The following is a 23,035-nucleotide window of genomic DNA, read 5'->3' on the forward strand; positions in this document are numbered from 1 at the left end:
TGGAATATCAGCCTAGCTGAGGTGGTGAGCTTTGTGTTCAAACAGAGGCTCTGCCTCAGCAGGTCTGGTAGAGAGTGTGTATATACACAGAGGGAACAGTAAACAACTGGCCATCAATGAAGATGAAGAGAAGCAATGAAGTTCTGAAACAGAATCGAGTATCTATTCCATCTTTCTTATGCAAACTAACCGTCCGTTAACCAGACAGAAAGGGCAAGTTGTCTACTGAAGCTAACAAAGGGGATGATGGAATCACAGTGCTGACATTTAGCAACTCCCAGTGACCATCTGTGTATGGCATTAAGTGCTGATAACCCATAAGAGAGACTGAAGGAATCCTGTCCCACCTGATGCAATGCTAGCAGTACTACTGGTGAGGCCGTCCCCCTCTAGTGAAACAAAACACCTAAGTCCCAGTGGACCTAAACAAATGAACAGAAAATACAAACAGCAGAGCAATGGTAAACATCCAAGATGTAACCAGCAGCATCTGGGAAACCATGGCAGGCTATCTGCTTTCTTCATAAAACAATTTCAAGGGAAGAAATAGGAGATGGAAGAGGACTCTGCAATATGTGGCTCTTAACTGGATCTCGATGTAAACAAGCTTCTTATAAAACTCAAATATCTGGTTAAGAAATTATTTCCATTTTGGTGTGATACTGGTATCTGGTATGTCAATGTTCTTTTTAAGACAAGGCATAAGACAAAGCCCAGGCTGGCCTTGAACCCAAAATTCTCTTCCTTCTGCTTCTAGGGTCTGACATTAAAGGCATGCCCTACCATGCCTGCCTTTGCTGTATGCGTTAGGGTATTTTTATCTGTAAAAAGTAGACATTAAGATCATCATGAAACTACCTTTAAAATACAATGTACAATTAGGGTTACAGATAAAATGGTGAACTGGTAGTTGTTGAAAACCAAGGGACTAGTACTTAAAGGTTACTTATTCTATTCTGATATATGGTTAAAACTTTCTATAACAATTCTAAAAGATTCAAGCCAAAATATAAAAAAGCCAATCCCATTTGATTTGAGAAGCAGCCACTTGTTGCTAAAACATACACAGATGAGTAGAGGGATACAACATCCCCTTCCCCCCACTATTCAGTCACGGCAGGGCAAGCCATTCAGTTATATAAAAATCAAGCTAATACTTCATGAAGTAAGGTTCAAATGTGTCATTACATTTCAAAAAGATTTTCCTTTATTTAAACACATTTACAGCATGCAGGTTAACTTAAAATTATGTCATTTTCCCAAACCAATTATGTTTAAATGTAACCCTAAACACTGAAAATAAACCAACATATTCCACAGGTAGACTTAGACTCTCTTCTGTTACGTCAAATCAAACTGAGAGTTGCAAATAAATTCAGTTATGCATAGTAGTTAGTTTCCTTAAATTAGGCAAATAATTTAATTGATCACCATGAATAAATACTATTCTTATTTGAGTTTCTCTTCTGAACCAATTACCAATACCACTCAGAGGAACATTAATATATCCAGTCACAAAAAAGACACTGCAAATTAAAATATTTTCAATATTCTAGATGATTAAAAATGTCCATTTTGCGTGAATGCTACATTTAATGACCTATCATAGCAAAAAAGAGCAGTCAGTTCACTGAAAAGAAATTTATGAAATTCTTAGTATACTTTATGAAAGTTTAAAATTATAAATAGAAAAGAAACATTTAAGATTAAAAACTAACAATGTGTTTTCTTAACAACATGCTAATTACAATTCATTGTGTGTTATACAAGCACCAATACCCATGATACATCTTAAAACTACTATACTTAGACAAAAGAGAATTATTTTCCACTATGAAAACTGCCAAAGAAGCAAATTTTCATTTGGAAACAATGTCCTTATGGATGCAGCCAGATGCCTCTCACAGAGACAGCGGTAAGCACAGGAGCCGTGCGTCCCACTAACCACAACTTACACCTTGCTGCATCAAATTCTCTCTTCAATTTGTAGAGTGTTTCTTTCAATCACAAAAGCAACACAATCATTAAAGGCTGCAGACTACAACAGCAAAGAATTTCGACTGTTAAAAAAATAAATAAATTTATTTTTCAAATCAAAATTATTATAAAAGTGGAAATTACAATAGTTAAGGAAATAGAAAAATAAGCCAATTATGATCTGAGTCTTCTGACTATGGCTCCAAATTTAATAATACAAATATCTGTATATAAAACTTTTCCAAAGATTCTGCCAGCCAGATTCTAACACAGAACTTTCAAAGCTTCTCTACTTATCAAATAACCTCAGACACTCCATTTCCTGTGGATTTCTGCTAACAGGGCTGGCTGCAGTTACCCCCAGCACTGAGGAAGCAGATGTTGAAATCTTTCTGTTACTTAAAATATACTTGATTGAGTTTAATTATCTGAAAAATAAGTGCCAAAAATAGGTACACACTTAGTTCTAATTTAAAAATTATTCACTATGGCCAACAATTTTTTTTTGAGAATTATTAGCGACTTGGAAACAATTTACTATTTCTAACTAAATTATAGTATATGACTTAGGTGAAACCACCTTAAAGATTTCAGAGCAAAATTAACCATGTAGTTTTAAATTTATAGTTTATCTGTCCTGTTCAATTTTTCTCATTTTTTAAAGGCTATAAATTTATCAGTCAATACAATTATTTAACATTTGAAAATTATTTAATTCTATAATGTCTTAATCCACTTATTCCCTAATATTGAAGATGACATTAGCTTCTGTTCAATTCTTACTTTAGCAGGCAGATGCAACAGAATAAAGCAGGGCACCACTGTCCCACTAAGCTGTGTTAAGTGCAGAAATAGAAAGAAGGGATACAGTCATTTCTAAACTCATCCTTAACATGAGATTCGTTTGTGATATATAAGATATTTGTATGCAAAGTAATATGCAACAGACATCTCAAGAGCTAATAGAGCCTATTCAGTCTTCAACTCCTGGCTAATTAGTCAGAGGTCTCAAAGCTCAACGTTTTCAGAGGCAAGCTTCAGAGACTATACCAGCAACATAAACCCTAATTTTATTTCAAGGGATTTTTATTTATTTTTAACTTAATTGTTTATTTTTTGATTTTTGAGACAGGGTCTCCCTATATAGCCCTGGCTGTCCTGGAACTCACTATGTAGACCAGGCTGTCTGCCTCTGCCTGGGATTAAAGATGTGTGCCACCACAATCTGCTCAAGGGGTTTTTAAAATACAGTACTGACTGACCTGATAGATTTTGTGGCAAGTAGTGTTATAAGTGGTAAAATTTAAGACATTTAATCTAAATGTTCCATATTTCCTTTAAAAAAAAAAAAAAGACATTTTAATAGAAGAGGGAAAATGAAAAGCAGTAGCAGCTAGGTAATGTAAACCAGGATTACACATACACAGAAAAGGCCAATCAAGGAGCACAGTCCTGTAACACAGTTACTCGGCACAGTGAAGACATGAAGGACAAACTGTGTAATAAATAGGGCCGCAGTTGTAAACTGTCATTTCCCCTCTAGGACATAAACATTGCACTCTAGTGTTGGGAAGCAGCAGAGTTTACAAGAGTGGGTGGGAAACAGCTGTACAGGCTAGGAGTAATTTACACATTAAAAAATTAAATTTCTACAATCCCAAGGGATAGGTTAGTTATTGAAAGACTGATTTTATGTCCTCTTCAAACTTCAATTACTTTTCAACACCTGAAATAGGAGAAAGCAGAGAAAGTTTTAGTTTTTATAAAACTCATGTTTGAGATAATGAAGTAGGAATGATTTAATTTCTTTAAAAAAATACGTTTTAATTAGATTTTATGTGCATAACTGTATGACATATGTGTACCACATGACTGGCTGGTGCCCATGTAGTACAGAAGAAGGATTCCCTGGAACCGAAGTTGTGGATGACTATAAGTCACTATGTGGATAATGGGAACCAACCTCAGGTCCTCTGAAAGAGAGCAAGTGCTCCTAACTAATGCACATCTCTCCAGCTCCTGATTTCTTTCTTTTACTTCTCTGTCTTCTAACTCTTTATGAGCAGGACAATGTTTACAGGTCAGCCCATCAATTTTTTCATCCCCAATTAATAAAACCGTGTGTATGAATTGTTTTGTTTAATAACAAAATAGAGCTGGGCATGGTGGCTCAAACTTGTAACCCTACCATTTGGAACTATGAAGCAGGAGGCTGACCATGAGTGGAAGTTTAAGGGGGTGAGGGGGTCACAAGAAGCATGAAGAAGTAGTGGGGGAAAGAAGGCTTGTCAGTCTTTAAACAGTAAACATGACATTCTTAAGTCAAGGACAACTACTTAGCAGCAGTTAGTAGCAAATAAATATGGCTTAGATAAAAATAAGGAAGCACTGGGGAGATGGATCCCCAGAACTCACTGAAGCAAGTAGAGGAGTACATGCCTATAATTCCTGTGCTCTTATACCTGCAAGACTGAAAACAAGACAAAGTCTGGAAGCTGCAGGGATAGTTAGACTGGAATCTGAAGATGAGACCCTGTCTCAAACAAGGTGGAAAGCATGGATTGACACCCAGTGTTGACCTATGACCTCTACAAATATGCTGTGGCACTTGTTGGCCTACAGACATACCCTAGAACACACACAACTATCTTTAAGTTGGACTTAGTAAAAAAGCCATGTGACTATGTAAAACTGGAAATAAAAGGCATTAAACATTATTAATAATTATCACCACTGCCCTAAATAAATCCATGTTTTTCTCAATATTTAAAAAGTAATTTAAAAAAGTATCTTCAGGGTAGTTAACTTCTTAACAGCTCATCAGCCACCGATCACAGTGTAAGATACACTGATGTAAGAAATTAAAAGGCTCAAGAGATGACGAGCATGTATGTCACACGAGTACATGCTGCTCTTGCAGAGGATCTCAGTTCAGATCCCAGCACCCACTGGGAGGTGCACTGCTGCCTGTAATTCAGTTCCAGAGGGAATGATGTCTCTGGCCTCAGTGGGCTTGACACATATATACATAATTTTTAAAAGTAATAAAAATAAGTTTAATAATTAAATAAAAATGGACTTTTGATATAGCAGTGTAACAATTACTCTTCATAAATACACTTTTCACTCAGTTGAGCTAGCTCTCTCCTGTGTGCTAAACATCACCACTACATAGATGATGATGTATGTATTTAAGAGGCCATGCTTCTACCTTATGCAAATCAAGTATGCGTTCAAGGTTTACATACGAATTTTAACATGAAAACATCTGAAGATACCAACTTCTGAGCTCTAAAACTCTCTCTTCTAGGAAGGCAGAAGGAGCAGTTTCTGTGTAGTGAAAGCCTGGTGCTATGTGATGCTATTCTAACTTAAGTAATTCTCAACAACTGTTTCCAATGTACCAGTAAAGGAGCTTGAAGTCAGCTATTAGTCTGATATGGGCCGAGACAGGATACGGAGTGGGTGGTGTGTGTGTCTGTCTGGTGTCTGTCTCTCAGTGTAGAAACATCAACTAATCTGTCTCCTGTGTCACTAGAATATAGCTCAAGCAAAAATGCTTACACTATGGGCATGATGACACACAACTTTAATCCCAGCACCCAGGAAGCAAAGGCAGGTGGATCTCTGTTGAGTTCAAGTTTACCTAGCAAGCTCCAGGCAAGCCAAGGTATACAATGAGACCCTGACTCAAAAACAGAAAAAAAGAAAACCCCACAAAAATAAAACAAAACAAAAAAAACCCCAAAATATATACTAAAGCATTCAGTCTACATCGAGTAAAGGACTATGGGAGCTGCACATAACTAAACACATCCAGGAGAAGGTAGCATACATTTGTGATGCTGGGTGTCTTTGGTAGGCCACTGTCACTAAAAGGGTGGAGATTTGTTTTCGATGAAAAGAAACGTAAAGATGCAAAGTCCTAGATCATGCTCTGGTTTGGAAAAAGTAGATACACTGGATATTAACGAGAAATAAGAAAAGAGCTAAGGGTACAGCTCAGTGGTTCGAGCCTTGACTAGCAGGGACAAATCCACAGCACCCCAGAGGCGCAGGAGGAAGATCCAAATTTGGATATCAGGTATTACACATATTAATGTTAGACGTGATCATTACTACAGCTGCACAAAAAAGGTGGTTTTCGTAAATGTATAACTTATTTTTATAGTGATTTCTAAAAAAACTCAGAGGAGAATAAGTTTTTATGTGTGTGTGCTGTGTGTGTATGTACAAAGCCCAGAGAGCAGTCATCTGCTTCACCATTTGACACAGGGTATCTTACTGAACCTAGAACTCTCTGAGTTCCAGGGACCCCCTGCCCCCTTTCCCCAAGCTGGGTTTCTAGATGTCCTCTTCCCTGTCTAACTTCTACATGCCTGCCAAGCCAAACTCAGGTTCTCAAGCTTCTGTGGTAGCACTGGCTCACTTGGCCAATGGAGCCATCTCCCCAGCCCAGAAAGAACAGACTTTAATAAGTTGCTTTGTTCAAGTTCATGAATGCAGCAAAGCCAGACTGACACTCAGAACTTCCAATCCCACGTACTTTCTCTCTCTCACTTAAATCTTACACTAGACAGAACAAACAAAATATTGCATTTTTAACCTCTCCAGATTGTTGGTTTAATTTCTACTCAAAACAGCACTTTACAAAGTATCAAAACCAAGCAAAATTAAAATAAACCAACCTTAGATTTCTCAGAAGCAGTAAGAACTAACCATCTCATAATTATTTAGTATTTTAAATTTTCAGCATTTCTGTGAGACTTCTGTAGTTAAAAGTCAGACTTCTGGAATGAGTCATAAGCTATCAGACAGCAATTCACTAATGAATGTGATATAGAACAAAGTGTTGGGTGTATTACTAAATTAAAAGAAAGCTAGCAAGTACCACATGGAGAACTGGTATGGTATGTCATTTCCAGAACTTTTAAATGTGAAGTTATAGCAGCATATAAAGCAAGCTCTCAAATGGCATTCGTTATCTTCCTGCCAGAAACAAATGACAAGCCTGCATTTGACTCCAGGGCCCACATCATGGAAGAACACCCTCTCAAAGTACCCTCTAATTTTCACACTCATGCGTGTGCGCGTGCATGCACCCCCAAAAAATAGAGAAAAAAAAATCCAGCATTGAAGAGCACTGGGTCCTCTTCCAGAGGACGGGTTCAATTTCTAGCACCAACATGGCAGCTCACTTCTATTTATAACTCCAGTCTTAAAGGATCCAACACTCTCTTCTGGTCCATAGGGGCACGGTATGCATGTGGTACGCAGAATACATGCAGCAAAATATCCACACATAAAATTTAAAAAGAGAAAAATCAACTCCCAGTACATGAATGAAAACGGGTAACTGTTTAAAAAGGAAAGGTAAATGGAGGTGTGTATGCGTATGAAGTCACCTTCACTAGGATACGCATGGGGCACTATTTTGCACCTATCAAATTAGAAGTTTATACACTACTAATAGTCAATGCTGCCAAGGATACACTCAAATGCTAATTTTTATTAAGATGCAATTTTAGGCTGTTTTTCTAGAAAGCAACTGTAAGAGCCTTAAAAAATGTTCACATGGTAGAATCCCAGTTTTGGGAATCTTTTCATAATAATCTAAAGAATGAGGGAATATATAAGATACTTCATACTTCAAATGTCATTTATAGAAGCAAAATTAGATCAAAATTAATGTGCTTTATTATGTTTCTAGTGAAGGGAATAGTATAAACCAAGGCATACCCATTGTGGCAGATATAAAGAATTATTATAAATGATCCAATGTGAGTTTTAAAATTAGTAACACAAAACTAAACAAATAGATTATCTGTAGCATGAAAAGACTACAAGAAATCATGCCAAGTTACGTTTATAAAACCACACATATTTAAAAAAAATATCCTGATTCTACTGTGAAACTTGAATCCTAAGCTAAGCAGCTCAGTATTTCCCCATACAGTTATAATTCAAAAGCCAGGCATGGGACCACACCTGCAATGTGTCAATGTTTACGCCTGCTTGCCTCCGCCACCTCGAAGCCCCACTGGCTGGTTGTTCTGAACAAATGAGCCTCCTCCACGAACTGCACCTGGGTGAGTTGGAGAGGCTGCTGGATGCTGTCCAGGACGGATAGGTTTTGCTGTGAGACAGAAGACAGAGTCAGAATAAGGTGTAATAGTGACCACAGTGATTCCTTACTTAGGTCTCTATTCACTAACCCTTCCCAAGTGTTTTAGTCTCTTAATTTTTTGTGTTTTTGTTTCTTGATACCTATTTCTTGGTTATCTCCCATTCTCCAGAAACAATATAATCTCTTGCCTCTATTAAGCTTTCAAAATATTTGCTATTTGTTAAAATTTTGAAGTAAGGTCTCTCTATGTAGTCCTGGTTGTCTTAGCACCCTCTACATGGATGAGGCTGGGCTAGAACTCACAGATAGGTACTTTTCAGAGTCAGCTCTCTCTTCACTGTGGGATGTAGGGATCAAACTGGAGCCACCAGGTTTGCATAGCAAGTGCTTTCTCTTACATGCTTGCATAATCCATTTTCTGCGCCAATGATTGTTTTTATTGATCTGAAACCTAAAAGACTAGTTGTTGCTACCATCTCTCCTTTCAGGAAATTCTCTTGTGCTTCAGTGGTGTTGTTTCCCTGGACAGTGTCTCCTGGCCTTTACATATCTAGTTATTTAGTTACCTGTCAAGTGTCTTTCCCAACAGTATCACATTTCAGGAATTGAGAAAATAAAGACAGGAAACAGTACTGTGACAAAGCCTGATAAAGGAGACAATGTTTTCAAGCTGAAGGACCACAAGCTACCTGGGCATGTTCTACTCACCAATCTGTGCAGAGTGCCCCCTTCTGGCCATATTCTTTGACCTGACTGCTTCCTTTATCCGGTCTACTTCTTGCTGGTAGCGTTTACGGTCTCGAGATGCATTTTCTTTGGCTTCTTTCAGGGCTGACTCTAAAGCTTTCACTCTCTCTGCAGTAGCTCTAAGCCGTTTCTCTAACTTAGGAAGTTCACAGCGAAGGTCTGCATTATCACGCACCAACTAAAGGTAGACAGAGAAAATATGGATAGCTTTTAATAAGATGTTTTAAGAAAATGAGTCTTTCATAACTGCAACTTAACAAGTTAAAATAAATTTTTCTGTTGAGCCTTTCCATTTAGGCAGTACCATGTAAAAATACACTTAACATCTCACAAAGCACACACTCATTTAGTTGTTTAGAGACAGTAGCCTAGAATAGTCTCAAACTCACTCTTTAGCAGCTGACTTTTAAGTCCTAATCCTGCCTCTATCCCTTGAGTGCTGGGGGTAGAGGCGCTGTCACTACACTAGGTTTCTGCGACGCTGAGGACAGAAGCCAGGGAGTTCTGAATGCTAGGCAAGCACTCTACCAACAGAGCTAACATCCTGGCCCCGTTCATTTGATTATTTTTTGTCCAGCTGACTGGCCTAGGTACTCCCTCTGTACTAGGTAGGCAATGAAGTAGAATACAGTGCTAGTAGACAATACTTTCTTCAGTAGTACAGCACAGCTGGTAAAGCAACTGTCCCTCTACCTTTAGGTATATTTGTGAGACAGGGTTTCATGTATCCTACATAAGTGAGGATGACCTTGATCCTCCTGTCTGTCTCTATGTCCCAGTTGGATTACAGGTAGTCATTACCATGTCCAGTTTATGGAGGTACTAGGTACTGAACTCAGGGTTTCGTGCATCCAAGGTGAACACTCTACTGGGCTAAGTCTCCAGATTGTCTTTAGGCAAACGAAAAACCCAAGTAAACATACTAATAAAAGCTGCTAAGTCCTTAACTTTACACTGGTGAAAGTACAGTTTGCATAATAAAGTTACATTTTTAAAAGATAGCAAAACATACATTTTCTTGTACAAAATATGAACTGTTCACTATATTACATTGTGTATTTCTGATTACAGGAGAAAAAGTTCAATAAAGAAAAAGACTGCATTAACTACAAAAGATAGCCTATCCAATAAATTAACAAGAAATTTCCACCTTGAACTCCTATGGCGGAAATATGACTATTTCATGCTTTTCATGAAATTTGTTTAATAACAACATGTTGATAAAAACATTAACTCCCGGTCGACCGGGGCACAGTAGTTCACACCTGTAATTACAGCACTTGGGAAGGAGAGTCAGCATCACTAAAGTACAAAGGCAACACGTTAACTTCCCTGCAAGGGCCTGGTCCACCGCTAACAGCCCGGGGCTCTAGAAGGTCCAATGCTTCCTACTCCCCCATTTATAGTTTTACACCGTTGCCGCACGACACCGACACTCGTTACCTGTTTGTGCACTTTGGTGAGCTGTTCAAGATTGTTTTCAAGGAAGGAGATCTTCTGCTTCTGTGCAGCACTGCCACCAGTGTCATCAGAGTCCACCTCGGCGCTCTGAGAGGACAGAGACAAAGCAGTGACAAGTGTAAAGACCAGAGGACCCATGCTTCTTCCACATAAACATGGACATCACAGACTCACATGGGCATGACCACATACGTATTCTTAAAGCACCACACACAGCAAGCACCACTTGTACAAGAGCCCTGGGCACTATGAGATCACCTTTTTCACCCTGGTAGCCAAGTCCTGAACAAAGAGCTTGCGCAGGTTGTGTAAAGTCTGAAGTTCTTTAGCCTTGAATTAAGAATAAAGAGATCAGTCTTACAAGCACAATGCTTAAGGCAGAAAAATCCAAAACATACTCCCCAGTCCTGTTTCCTATTTTCTTACCACTGTCTCCTCCAAACCCTTCAAGTCTTGCCTTGCTTGTTCTCGTCTGTCTTGCATAACCCTAAAATGAAGCAACAGTTACATGCTTTCAACTTTAAATTCCAACTTTATTTAGCAAAAACTAAATCAAAGTTTATTAAATTCCAATAGAAATATGCTTATATTTAAACAACAGTTTCCTCATGCAGTAACTTTCAAAGAAAACTGTATGTATGCATTTCCATCTCTTTTTCGTTATCTAGCTTATTAGGGAGAAACAGAGCTCATACATAAATGGAAGGGATCAAACAGTATGTGCCAGGGTTCATGTAAGGATGACTTTTATTTTAAAATATGGCACACAGAGAAAACTGCTATTTATCCAAAAAGATACTAAGTGGAAGTTGTTGATAATATATTTTGCCTGAGACTAAAGTATTTTACACAATACAAAACTACAGCTGAAATTCATCCGAGTTCTCTACTCCCCACCCCATCCCTCACTGCAGAGCTGGGACTTAAGCCTTGGGCCTGTGCATAGCTGGCACGTCCTTAGCTCCTAGCATTTATGCAATGCACTCTGAACTGGTCTTCTGGTGTAACCATCCTAACTGCTGGAGTTTTCTTGCACTCCAGTTTGATTCCCAGCACCCACATGCTGACTCAACACAGTCTGTGGCTCCAGTTCCAGGGGATCTATCACCTATTTCTGACCTCTGTGGGTACCAGGCATGCACATTGTAAACATGAATAAATCTGGGCAGGCCATTCATACACATTGAGAGAGAAGAGGAAAAAACAAAAACAAAAACCAAACACCACAACTTTATTTTAAAAAGACCAAAATATGGTTTTATGAAAAACCTAATTTGACAAATGTAGTATTAGAAGTATATTCTATAATTTTCTAGATTATTATCAGATTTTAAGATTTAAGATTTTAAGATTCTGAAGTATTATAGACATCAAGAAAACAGCAGGCAGTCTGAGAAGCAGGACTACAGTCTTGCTTTCACTCAAAAACAAGCACATGTCACAAATCAAAGAAAGGTAGAGAGAAGACAGCCAAGCCCATGGGAAATACCCACAGCCTTGTATTTGTAAGCTTTAACCCCAGTGACACTCACGTGAGCTCATGTAGCTTCCTGGTCTTCTCTTGGTCTGTAGCCTTCAGCCTCTCATGCTCCACCCTTAGCCGCTCCTGCTCCAATACCATCTTCTGGTTTTGGCTAACAAAAGAACGGAATACCAGCTCAACCTCAAAAGTTGTTTGAATGTCGTCATCAAATTTAACTTTTTAGGACGTCTTGCCTTTTAAAACAGGATGTTACTACATATTCCTGATTAGGAACCTGACATCTTCCTGCCTCAGCCTAGAATTATAAGTGTGTGTGCGCTATACTGGGCTTGAACTCTGACAAACTCAATCTCTTCTGCCAAATGGTCAGATCTCATTACTCTGATCTCATAAGGGTAGGAAAAGGAAGGGCATGGCTACCCTCAGTCATTCAGAATTCCTCATATGGCCACCGAGGCACTGATCATTTCGTTCCCCACACCTTTATCTCCATCTCCCAAAATTTGTCATCACTTATTTTCTTTCTTTAGTTTAGTTTTTTTTTTTTTTAACTCAAATGATCACGGACTTCTCCAATTTATATTCTATATATGCAAAGATAGAAAACATGGGAAGAAAAGAAAAAAAAAATCTCATTTCACTGAACACAGCAAGTTTCTATGAGGATGCTTGTCCATCAGTACCTCCTCTCTGAAGAGCCAACCTCTCTAGTGCAGCTCTATCAACACAGAGCAAAGCACAGCACTTACTCTTGGAGATCAGTGATCAGCTTTTCCTTTGCCTCAACTTCATCTCGCAAACTACTGATTTGTTTTTGGTGGGTTTCTCTGTGGCTCTGGATCTGCTGTTCAACAGCTTGCTGAAATTTGTGTGGAAGGGAAAAGATCAAAGTTAGATTAAGATTACTAATAATGATGGATTAAAAACATCAGCATGCACTAGACATCAAACTTGCCTTGACTTCATTTGCAGTCTGAACCTTGTTCAAGTGCTCTTTTTCCATTTCATGGACTTTCTCTGTTTTGTACATGAGAGTAAGAGATAAAAAAAAAAAAAAAAGTCAAACTGACTTAAGATTCCTGAGATAAACCAGAGGGCAAACAGGTTTTTTAAGAACTTGGCAAAACCTTCCAAGCTCAGTAACACTAGGATACTTTATTACCACTGATATATTGATATCACAAAAGGGAAATAAAATAGTTTCTAAGTGTTGTATGTTAGGATTTACACACACACACACACACACACACACACACACACACAGACTTTGTGGCAAGTACCTTGAATTGCCCCTTATATTTAATACAATTTTTCTTTTGTGTAAAGTATATGTTTGGACCATGCATCTTCACGTGGGAGAGTGTTCACCTGTGTGTGTGTGTGTGTGTGTGCGCGCGCGCACGCGTGTGTATGTGTCTGGAAGCTAGGGGCTCACTCCATGTATTCTCTATCACATCTTAATTTTAAAAAATATTTCAAAGTCCAACTGAGGTAGAAAATCTGCTATTTCAAATTTTCTACATTCTTACTATTTTCTTTTAGTTTGAGTATGTGGACGACAATTATATTAAAGTAAGGAAGAATACAGACGTAACAATAGAAAGCCAATACCTTGTGCTCGAAGTTGGACTAGTTCCTCACCAAGGGAATCAACAGATTCCTCCAGCTGTCTCTTCTTTTGTTCTACATTTTGAAGGTATTCAGTCAGTGACTTGATTTTGGCTTCATGCTTTTGGGGGAAAAAATACTAATATGAGGTGGGGAAATATCTCACATATATTATACAGTTAAAATGTGAAAGATTAGACCATTATCTATATAGTTTACAGAACCTGCAACCTGAGACACTGCTACTGCCAATCCTTGAACACTTAGTGTAGTGCTCGCCATTCATCACTCAGCAAAGACAGAACCTCCATTAGTCCCTGCAGCTCTGCCCATCCATCCTGTCAATCAGTCACGTGTCTAGCTAATGTCCATACTTCATGTGTATGTGTACATGTTACATCATGCGAGCTGTTATGCTGCAGCTAACTCTAAGAAACAAATAAGCCTATTATTACTGAAAATACAGAAGCCCATGTTCTGAAAACACTTATAATAAATAAAATTCATACATGACATTTTAGCAAAATGAAAAGCCATCTGAAACACATACTTGGGAGATACGAAGCTGGCATGCTGCTAACTCCTTCTCGTTTTCTTCCATTTTTTTGTTGCTCTCAGTCTGTGTGCTTTCTAGCTGTTTGCAGCGTTTCACCATGGTTTTTACTTCTGATTTCATTTTGCTAATGTAGAGCCTTGCAACAGTGAACTCTTCATCTATCATACCAGTTCCCTCTGGTTGCTGAGAGAAAAACATGAAATAAGTTAAAATCAGGGGCTACTTGGTAGCTTTATAGTTCCAGTACTTAGGAGGCAGAGACAATCAGAATCTCTGTAAATTCAAGGATAGCCTGGTCTACAAGGTGAATCAAGTAAGACACTGTTTACCTCCTCACAACCCTCCCACCGCCATACACACAAAGGAATGAAAAAGTGAGAGCCAAAATGTTCAACTTTATTGTCCCAAGCTAGGCTAGAAAGCCTAAAAGAAGTCATACGAAACCACGATGTTTGTGTGTGCAAGCATGTGGGCCATGGTGTGCAGATGGAGATCACAGGGAGAACTTGCAATTCTTTCCTTCTACTATGTGAATTGCAGATTCATAATCAGTTCATTAGATTTGGTGGAAGACCCCTCTCCCTTAGTCACCTCACCTGTTTTTGTTTGCTTGTTTATAAGACAGGGCCTTACTGCTTAGCTCTGCCTGGCATGAACTTCATTCACCTTTACCTGTTTAAAGTGACTGTGTAGTGTAACCACAGGCAGGCTGGAGAAATGAGCAGTCAAGTGTCTGCCATGACCAGGTAAAGTAGTGTGCACTTGTAAGCTGAGAACTGGGCAAGGCAGAGAGAGACAAGTGGCTCTCTGGGGCTTGTTGGCCAGCTGGTCTAGGCAAGTCATTGAGCTTTTAGCTCAGAAGACCTTTGTTCCAAACTATAAATGTGCATGGCCAGGTAGACAGCTACAGGGGTGAAGTGCTTGGTGCTAAGTGTGAGGACTGAGGTTTTCGGCTACAGAATCTAAATAAAAGCTCAGCAGGCACGGTGGTCACTTTTAATCTCCAGCACCCAGGAAGCAGATGGCAAAAATGCTAGCTAGCTGAGCTGCTGGCTCAGCGAAAAACTGTGTCTCAACAACTAAAGGGGGAATGAATAAAGAAGACACGAAGGTTGGTCTCTAGCCTCCACACACATCCATGAACAGATGTGACCTAACAATAGGCCAATTCACTTATGAGCTCCCCACCTGAGTGGACTTACCACTGTTCTATTCAAATACTCACACGGAAATAAAGTAAGATATTTTTAAAATTATTTTCTATCAATACCAACATGCATGTAGTCAGTTCTCTCCTTCCACCATGAGTTCCAGGGATCAAATTCAGGTCATCAGGACTATGGAATAAAGCACTTTTACCCACTAAGCCACCTCAGCAGCCCAGAAGACGATTTTTAAGTGACAATCTTCAACATGGCCCAATGAGGTACTTAGTAAATATTCTATTTCTATGCCCCTGGTTTTCTCCCTCTCTTCTCATCTACTTAAGTTAAAACTAAGGGGATGGAGAGATGGCTAAGTGTTAAGAGTGCTTATGGCTCTTCCAGAGGAGCTAAAGTGGGTTCCCTAAACCCACGTGGGACACAACAACAGCCTGTAACTCTAGCTCCAAGGGCTCCAACACCCTCTTCTGGCCTCCAGAGACACCTGTACACACATGGAATACACTTGTGAACACATAGATATCAATATTAAAAAATCTATCCTATAGCTAATATCATCTACCACACATGGTTATAGACAACAGGTATGAAAAAAACTTAAAAAAAAAAACAAAACAACAACAACAAAAACAAAAACAAAAAAACCCGAAATAGCAGGGCCAGGGATATATTTAGTTTAGTCAGTAAAATGTCTGCAGCAAATGCATGAGAATTTTTTTTGTTTGTTTGTTTTTTTCGAGACAGGGTTTCTCTGTGTAGCCCTGGCTATCCTGGAACCCAGAAATCCGCCTGCCTCTGCCTCCCAAGTGCTGGGATTAAAGGCGTGCACCACCATTGCCTGGCCCCAGTGAAGATTTTTTAATCAATACTAAAAACACCAAAATTTAAAACAAAAACCTAACAGTCAGGTGTAGTGGGCACATGCCTATATTCTCAATGTTTGGGAGGCAGGTGGAGGAGGGTCCCATAGGAAAGGCCCCACTGGGAGACACTGTTTCAAAAAACAAGGGAAGATGCCAAGAAAGTAAATCATACTGGGCATTGCTTCCAATGCTTTGTCTTAATTCGGTTCCCAAAAGCCGTGCTTCCACACCTGAGGGTCTCTGGTCCCAGCTAGCTCTATTGGTAATAAGCAATAGCCATACAGCCAAGGGCTGAACAGGGAGATGGAGGTGGGACTTTTAGATTGCACGGGGCAAAGGACCAATGGAGAGAAGGGAATGGTAATGACTCAGAGGGAGAGAGATCAGATTTAAGAGCTGCAGGAGACAAATCATCCAGCAATGTAGGTGGAAAGGAAAAGTGCCCCTATTAGGGCATGGGGGAGGGCTGCCCAGAAGGTAATGGCAACAAAGATAAAAAGGTAGATTTAGAAGATGTTAAGCCTGCCTGGGCAGTGGTGGCACATGCCTTTAATCCCAGCACTTGGGAGGCAGAGGCAGGCAGATTTCTGAGTTCAAGAAAGTTCTACAGAGTGAGTTCTAGGACAGCCAGGGCTACACAGAGAAACCCTTCCTCAAAAAACAAAAACAAACAAACAAAAAGGGGTTAAGCCAGGAATACTGGAAAGAAATGTGTACCCAGTCATTAAGCTAGTCAAGGTATATCAAAATTAGCTGGTGCATGTGCGTCTTTCACTCTGGATCCAGAGGTCTCGGGCTGGTTTAGCCAAGAGCCAAGTGGATTAACTAATTCCCCATTACAAAACCCAAAGTGGACAGGTGTTGACCTGAAAACATGTGCAGCTGCACCTGCACAATAGCACATGCCCACAACAAAGTAATGTGCCAGAGTATGAGCTGTATACAAAAGACTTAGACTCAGTACTCAGAGACAGTGTTACCTTCACATCGTTATTTCCCACAGCAATTCCTATTTCTGCGAGGTCTTTTAATAATGATGCCATCATTTCAGCTGCTCGTTTCTTCTGGTGGTTGGTCATTTCCTTCAACTTCTGAAGCTCAGCATCAATACTGGCTAAAGTTGCCTGACAGAATGAAAACAGAACAGATGAGAGTCTACATAGTCATTACAGTCCTTACAAAGCCATGTATTTCTTGTTTTGAGATTCTTAACTTATAATGAATTATGAAGTAGCTTCTAGTTCAAGCTATTATTATTTTTCCTAACATTAGAGATAGCCAAGCCATTTAAATTAACAATTAAATTATAATATCAATATACTTTTAAGAACCAAAATCATAACACTGTTGCTCTGCTGCCTAGGCTTTGTATATAAAGAGAAGGTGAAACCTGGGTGTCTTAAGAACCTATGCTACCCATGTCTTAGGCTTATCCAGTAGTGACTTAACTAACTTCATTTAGCATTATTTATACTTTTAAGTATTAAGAAAAAATTTATCTTACAGATTTTTGATTCAATTCATCACTAAGCAATTCATATTCCTTCGTTTTGTCTTCAACTTCCTGAGACTTCTGATCATAGTTAACAGCCAGCTCTTCTAAGGCCTGTAGAACTTCCTTGACTTCCTCTTTAGAGGCGTCGTTCTCTGCTTGGAGGCGGTTCAGCTCAGCTTGCATATTATCCTGGTCCCTTCTGGTTGATGCCAGAAGCTAGATAAAAGAGTAAAACAGAATTTTAACAAACCTGCAAGAAAACATTAATTTGCTTCATGATTTAGGCAAACAACAGACATGAAAAGTCATACTATTAAAGGTGCCGATTCTTTACTCTGTAACAGATGGGCTGAACAGCTATGAGCAGGCATAATTTAGAAGCAAAAAAGAGACAGCAGAGTGCTTGGTACCATAAAAGGGGGATCTTTCTGTATGATATTCATGGACAAGTTAGCTAAATAAAATTTTAGTCGTGTAAATTAAAAAACAAAAACAAAAAACCAAGGCATTCTAGACTTGTAAATACTGTGGACAAAATATCCAAAATCTAATTAGAACAGTTCTTTAAAAGCTTTAAATCTTCATCAAGTTCACCACTTAAGAGCATTTGCTGCTCTTCCAGAGGACCTGAATTCAAATCCAAGCAACCAGAACAAAACTGTCTCCAATTTCAGCAAATCAAATGACTTCTGCTTTTTGAGGGTACCAGGTACACACATAGTACATATGCATACATGCAAGTACTAACATATAGACATGAAACCAAAATAAATCATCTTTAAAGAACTTAGATTTGTTTTAGGAAATTAAGAGTGGTCTTGGAGGATTGCCCCAGAGAAATATGTCAGTCTATTAAGTTTAAACTAGAGAGAAGACAAAGGACCATCCAGGTCAGTTACTTTTCAGCAGAGACAGTTAAAAACATATTGGAATGTTACTAATAGTAATAGCTATTAAGAAACAGGAATCATGAATGCTAAATGCCCTACAGTGCACAGAATATTAAAAAAGTTATCAAACCCCAAAGGCTAAACAGTTTGCCTCTAAGAACACTGTTGTAGTTGAAGTAACTATCACAGTGGTACACACCAGGAGGCTATGCTGGGTAGCCTGGGCTCAATGTCAAGTTCTAGGCCAACTACAAAGCAAGACCGCTCAACAATCCAAAAGGAGAAAACTGACTAAGACTGATTTTTCTGATAATGGATATTTCATTCTGCTGGAGGTTATAGCCTTTTCTATTTCTTCGGGGTCTCAAAAAATACTAAATAGGGACTATTTTTCAATTATCTTCATGTATTACTGGGTGAAATAAAATACAGAATCAAACTAAATCATAGGAAAAGATGAGCGTGGGAGAAATGAGATGAAAAGCGGCACAGACTGGGAGTAGGAAGGCAACATGGAGGAGTAGAAGTATGTTTATTCATGTGACATTCACATTCCCAGAAAAAGTCACATTGAAAATTACACAATTACTAACAACTGTGATGGCTATACTTGGTTGTCAACCTGACTGCATCTGTAATTAACTAAAACCCAAATGGCTAGGTACACCCAAATAGATTTTTTTCTTTGTTTGAGGGGTGGGGGTCAAGACAGGGTTTCTCTGTGTACCCTGGTTGTCTTGGAACTTGCTCTGTAGACCAGGCTGGCCTTCAACCCAGAAATCCACTTGCCTCTGCCTCCCAAATGCTAGGATTATAGTGTGCCCCACCATTGTCTAGCCTGCTGGCTTGTTTTATATCAATCTGATGCAAGTTAGATTCATTTTGGAAGAGAGAACATCAACTGAGAAAATGTCCCCATGAGATGATTGATGTGGGCGGGGGTTGTCCCATAGGAAATGGTACCACCTCTGGGCTGGTGGTCCTGGCCACTATAAGAAAGCAGGTTGAGCAAGCCATGAGAAGTCAGTAAAGAACACTCCTCCATGGCTTCTGCTCTGGCTCCTGCCCTGGCTTCCCTAAGTGATAAACTTATAAGCTATAAGGCAAAATGAACCCTCTCCTCCCCAAGTTGCTTTTGGTCATGGTATTTTAGCATAGTAACAGAAAGCCTAACGAAAACACTTATCTTATATATTTATATATCTAAGTTATTAGTGGGAAAGGGCCTGCTTTAGATACATAAACACAAGTAAGTGATATAAAAACTATTATGTATATAGCTTTCTTAACTCCCTCTCATTCATATGTAAATATCTTCTTCTCTAAGGGAGAGTGCCTTAACAATTATTCCAGGCCACTGTCTCCCTCAAATCTGTAAGAAATATTTAGAAGTGAGGAGTTAAGATATATAGTGTAATAAGTAAAGTAAAAGAGAGTTAAAAACTCCACAGTCATATGGTCCAGAATTTCCCAAATGTTGTTTCTGAGAAAGGATCTTACTATGTAGCCTTTGCTGGCCTCAAACTTGAAATTCCCCTGCCTCAGCATCCCTAATTCTGAGATTATAGATTTATACAGATTACATGCCACTACACCTGGCAAAACGAAATGTTCTGTAAAAGCTGTCTTCTCTCTTCCATATATATGACAAGAAACTCAAACATCAAAACCAAATAACAAAAAGTGTCTAAAGGAAGAAATCGGGCTGTTTCAATGCATGCAAGAATTAACCTCACAGCTCACTGATCATTAATTAAGCATGCATAACACTCAACGACTTTAAAGGTTTATTTATATAATCTGAACTCCAGATTCCTGTATCTTTAGATGATGAACACTAAATCTTTTCTGGAAGCATTCAACTCACCTCCTCCTGATCCAACATTTGTGTCTTCAATTTCTCTACCAGTTGGCTCTGTTGGTTAATTTCTTCATCCTAAAAAATATTAAAGTAGCCAATTAACAAAGCACACTATAACCTGGCTTGCTTCCCAGCACCAATTCTGAATTATTACTCCTCCAAAACAGTCAACACATTTTACATACTCTGTTTCCACACAGAAATGAAATTATATTTTCTTCCCTGGTGCTGGTAATGGAGTCGGAAGCCCCATGCAATGCAAGCATTCCTTCCACCACTTAGCTATCTCTCCACACCCATGAAGCCAGCACTGACATTTACTGATAATATGATTCTCCAACCCTCTAAGATCACCCAAGCTGTCTCCAAAATCACTATACACTCAAGGCTAGCCTTATACTCCTGTCCTCCTGCCTCCACCTCCTAAGTACTAGAGCATATTCTACCAAATCCAGCAATGTCTTGGCTTTCTAAAAGCTAACAGAAATAAAGGAAAATGTAGATCACAAGAAACCTTAATACTGAAATTAAAAAATAAATACTGATATCAATAGTATTCTAAAACAGGCAAATCTAAAACAAGTAATATGAACTCTACCTTGTCATCAAGTTGTTTATACAATTTAGCAATTTCCTCTTCACACTTTCTTCTTTCAGCATCTGTAAAACTACCAGCCATTCCGACTGCAGCAGCTGGTTTATCATTGGTAATAGCAGCATCTTTATCTGCTGTGAAAGCTTCCAAATTAGCTTTCTCTTTGTCGAACTGCTCATCAATAGGCACTGTCTCCCCTAAAATGACAATGAAATGTTGACTATGAATGTGCGTATCTAAAACTAACTGGCATTCTTTCCCTTTGCAGGTCCCCACACATTCCTTCTGCTGTGTGACCAAGTAAGCTGTTGGTGTTCCCTACTGCCATTTTTAGCACATTTGTTTGAGCTTTAAAAGGTACTTCAGCATTAGTAAATTTCTCATTCTGGTCACTGTTCTCATTTCCTTCAATTGCTTTTCTCTGCAGGATTTTTACTCTCAATTCTCAGGTGTTCACTCATCTCAATTTCTTTAGTGTCAACCATCAGCACTTCATCTTAATCTCTGTGGTGCCATGTTTCCCTGAATGATCCTTATCATATGTTTGAAGTCAACAACTAGTCTAGTCTTTACAGATTATATTTGTTCAGGAAAGCCCATCAACAGTAAGCCCATATAGAGATGCCGGACAGAAGGACAGAATAGTTCTGAAGCTCAGGGCTTCTGTAGTGGTACACCATTGAGAATTGCCTGCTGCTGAGGGCTGGAGAGATGGCTCAGTGGTTAAGAGCGCTAACTGTTCTTGAGTTCAATTCCCATGTTCAATTCCCAAAGTGGCTCACAACCATCTGTAATGGGATCCGATGTCCTCTTCTGATGTGTCTGAAGACAGTGACAGTGTATTCATATACATAAATAAATCTTACAAAAAAAAAAAAAAAGAAAAAGAAAAAAGAAAGAAAGAAAAAAAAAAAGCCTGAGGCTGCAAGTTCGCACTTGGCAGTGAGGCAGGGCTGCAGGCATGGGCTGAGGTATGGAGCGGAGGGTATCTGCCTAGTCTTGGGGTCCAAGGTACACTAATTTCCTTATCTTCTTTCTCTGTATCTTGTTTGAGGAATAGGGAGACACAGTAATCTTGAAGTGTCCTTCTTGGACATTGAAACTTTGCTTATTACTAAACCATATCAGGCTCTACTTTTCCGTTATTGAAATTAGTTTCTGCAAAGGGTGATGGGAAATGAGTCCCATATCACCATCCTTCTTTGTTCTTCTCCTGACACAGTGTCAGCAGCTCTTACCAACTTTTCTTTCTCCTCTGATCCTGAGTTTTTTGTTTGGTTTTTAGAGTAGAGCAGGCTCTGCCTTCCAAGTACTAGGATTAAAGGTACATGCTACTACTCCCATCTACACATATATGCATTATAGGAGTGTGTGTGTGTGTGTGTGTGTGTGTGTGTAGGTACTCATACACATACCTGCATTTGATACAAGTCTGGGCAGGGCCAAATTTACAAAATCATTGAGGCCCTGCTTCCCAAGTGCTAGGATTACAGGCTTATACCAGAAATCTGTCCCCGAGATCTGGATATCTCAACTTTTCCTTGACCTTACCCCTTCTGTGAAGTCCATCCATGCTTACCTGTTACCAACTTCTTCCTAATGTAAGCACCTTACTATACTGTAGCATCTACAGCTCTTATTGTTTGAGGTAACGTAAAAATTTAATGACAGATCTTGATCTTTATTTGAAGACCTTTACATGCTTAAAAACTGAAAACAGGCTTTATTTTCATTTATCATTCATATAAAAACCCCAAGTATGTAAACGAGCCCTAAGTCAGAAAGTCTAGATGACAATGGTTAAGTGGTTACCGTTGCGCCAGCGATTGAGCTCGTTTTCCAGCCACTGAATGGTGTTCCGTAGAGTCTTATTTTTTTCCTTTTCTTTCTCATACTTCTTTTTCCACTGCTCTGCGGTTAACTCTACATTGACACAGACTGTGTTTTTAATTGTTTTGGCCCTAAGTGATGCAATTACAGAAAAGATGACATCATTAAGAAAGAGTAATCATTACAAAAAAAAAGGTATGACTGAAAGTTTTTTTTTTTTTTAAAAAAAAAAAAACAAGGTTTATTTATGTACACTGTTACTGTCTTCAGACAGACCAGAAGAGGGCATCAGATCCCATTACAGATGGTTGTGAGCCACCATGTGATTGCTAGGAATTGAACTCAGGAACTCTAGAAGAGCAATCAGTGCTCTTAACCC

The 23,035-nt window shown here is 39.0% G+C and overlaps 1 protein-coding gene across 1 annotated transcript in view; it reads right to left on the reverse strand.

Moving 5' to 3' along the window:
* Nucleotides 1-1,184: 1,184 nt before the first annotated feature.
* Kif5b (kinesin family member 5B) overlaps nt 1,185-23,035 on the reverse strand; it is a 39,717-nt gene continuing 17,866 nt past the window's right edge. Inside the window, exons 11-26 of the mRNA XM_034511041.2 lie at nt 22,639-22,787; nt 20,830-21,023; nt 20,238-20,306; nt 17,490-17,696; nt 16,966-17,109; nt 13,954-14,142; nt 13,407-13,524; nt 12,751-12,812; nt 12,545-12,654; nt 11,845-11,946; nt 10,739-10,799; nt 10,571-10,642; nt 10,295-10,399; nt 8,813-9,029; nt 7,966-8,113; nt 1,185-3,703 (exon numbers count right to left, since the gene is read on the reverse strand). Coding sequence (XP_034366932.1) covers nt 7,983-8,113; nt 8,813-9,029; nt 10,295-10,399; nt 10,571-10,642; nt 10,739-10,799; nt 11,845-11,946; nt 12,545-12,654; nt 12,751-12,812; nt 13,407-13,524; nt 13,954-14,142; nt 16,966-17,109; nt 17,490-17,696; nt 20,238-20,306; nt 20,830-21,023; nt 22,639-22,787 — 1,930 coding nt within the window. The 3' untranslated portion in view covers nt 1,185-3,703; nt 7,966-7,982. The remainder of the gene's footprint in view (nt 3,704-7,965; nt 8,114-8,812; nt 9,030-10,294; nt 10,400-10,570; nt 10,643-10,738; nt 10,800-11,844; nt 11,947-12,544; nt 12,655-12,750; nt 12,813-13,406; nt 13,525-13,953; nt 14,143-16,965; nt 17,110-17,489; nt 17,697-20,237; nt 20,307-20,829; nt 21,024-22,638; nt 22,788-23,035) is intronic.

Source organism: Arvicanthis niloticus, chromosome 8, assembly GCF_011762505.2.
Source record: "Arvicanthis niloticus isolate mArvNil1 chromosome 8, mArvNil1.pat.X, whole genome shotgun sequence".
Lineage (NCBI taxonomy): Eukaryota > Metazoa > Chordata > Mammalia > Rodentia > Muridae > Arvicanthis > Arvicanthis niloticus.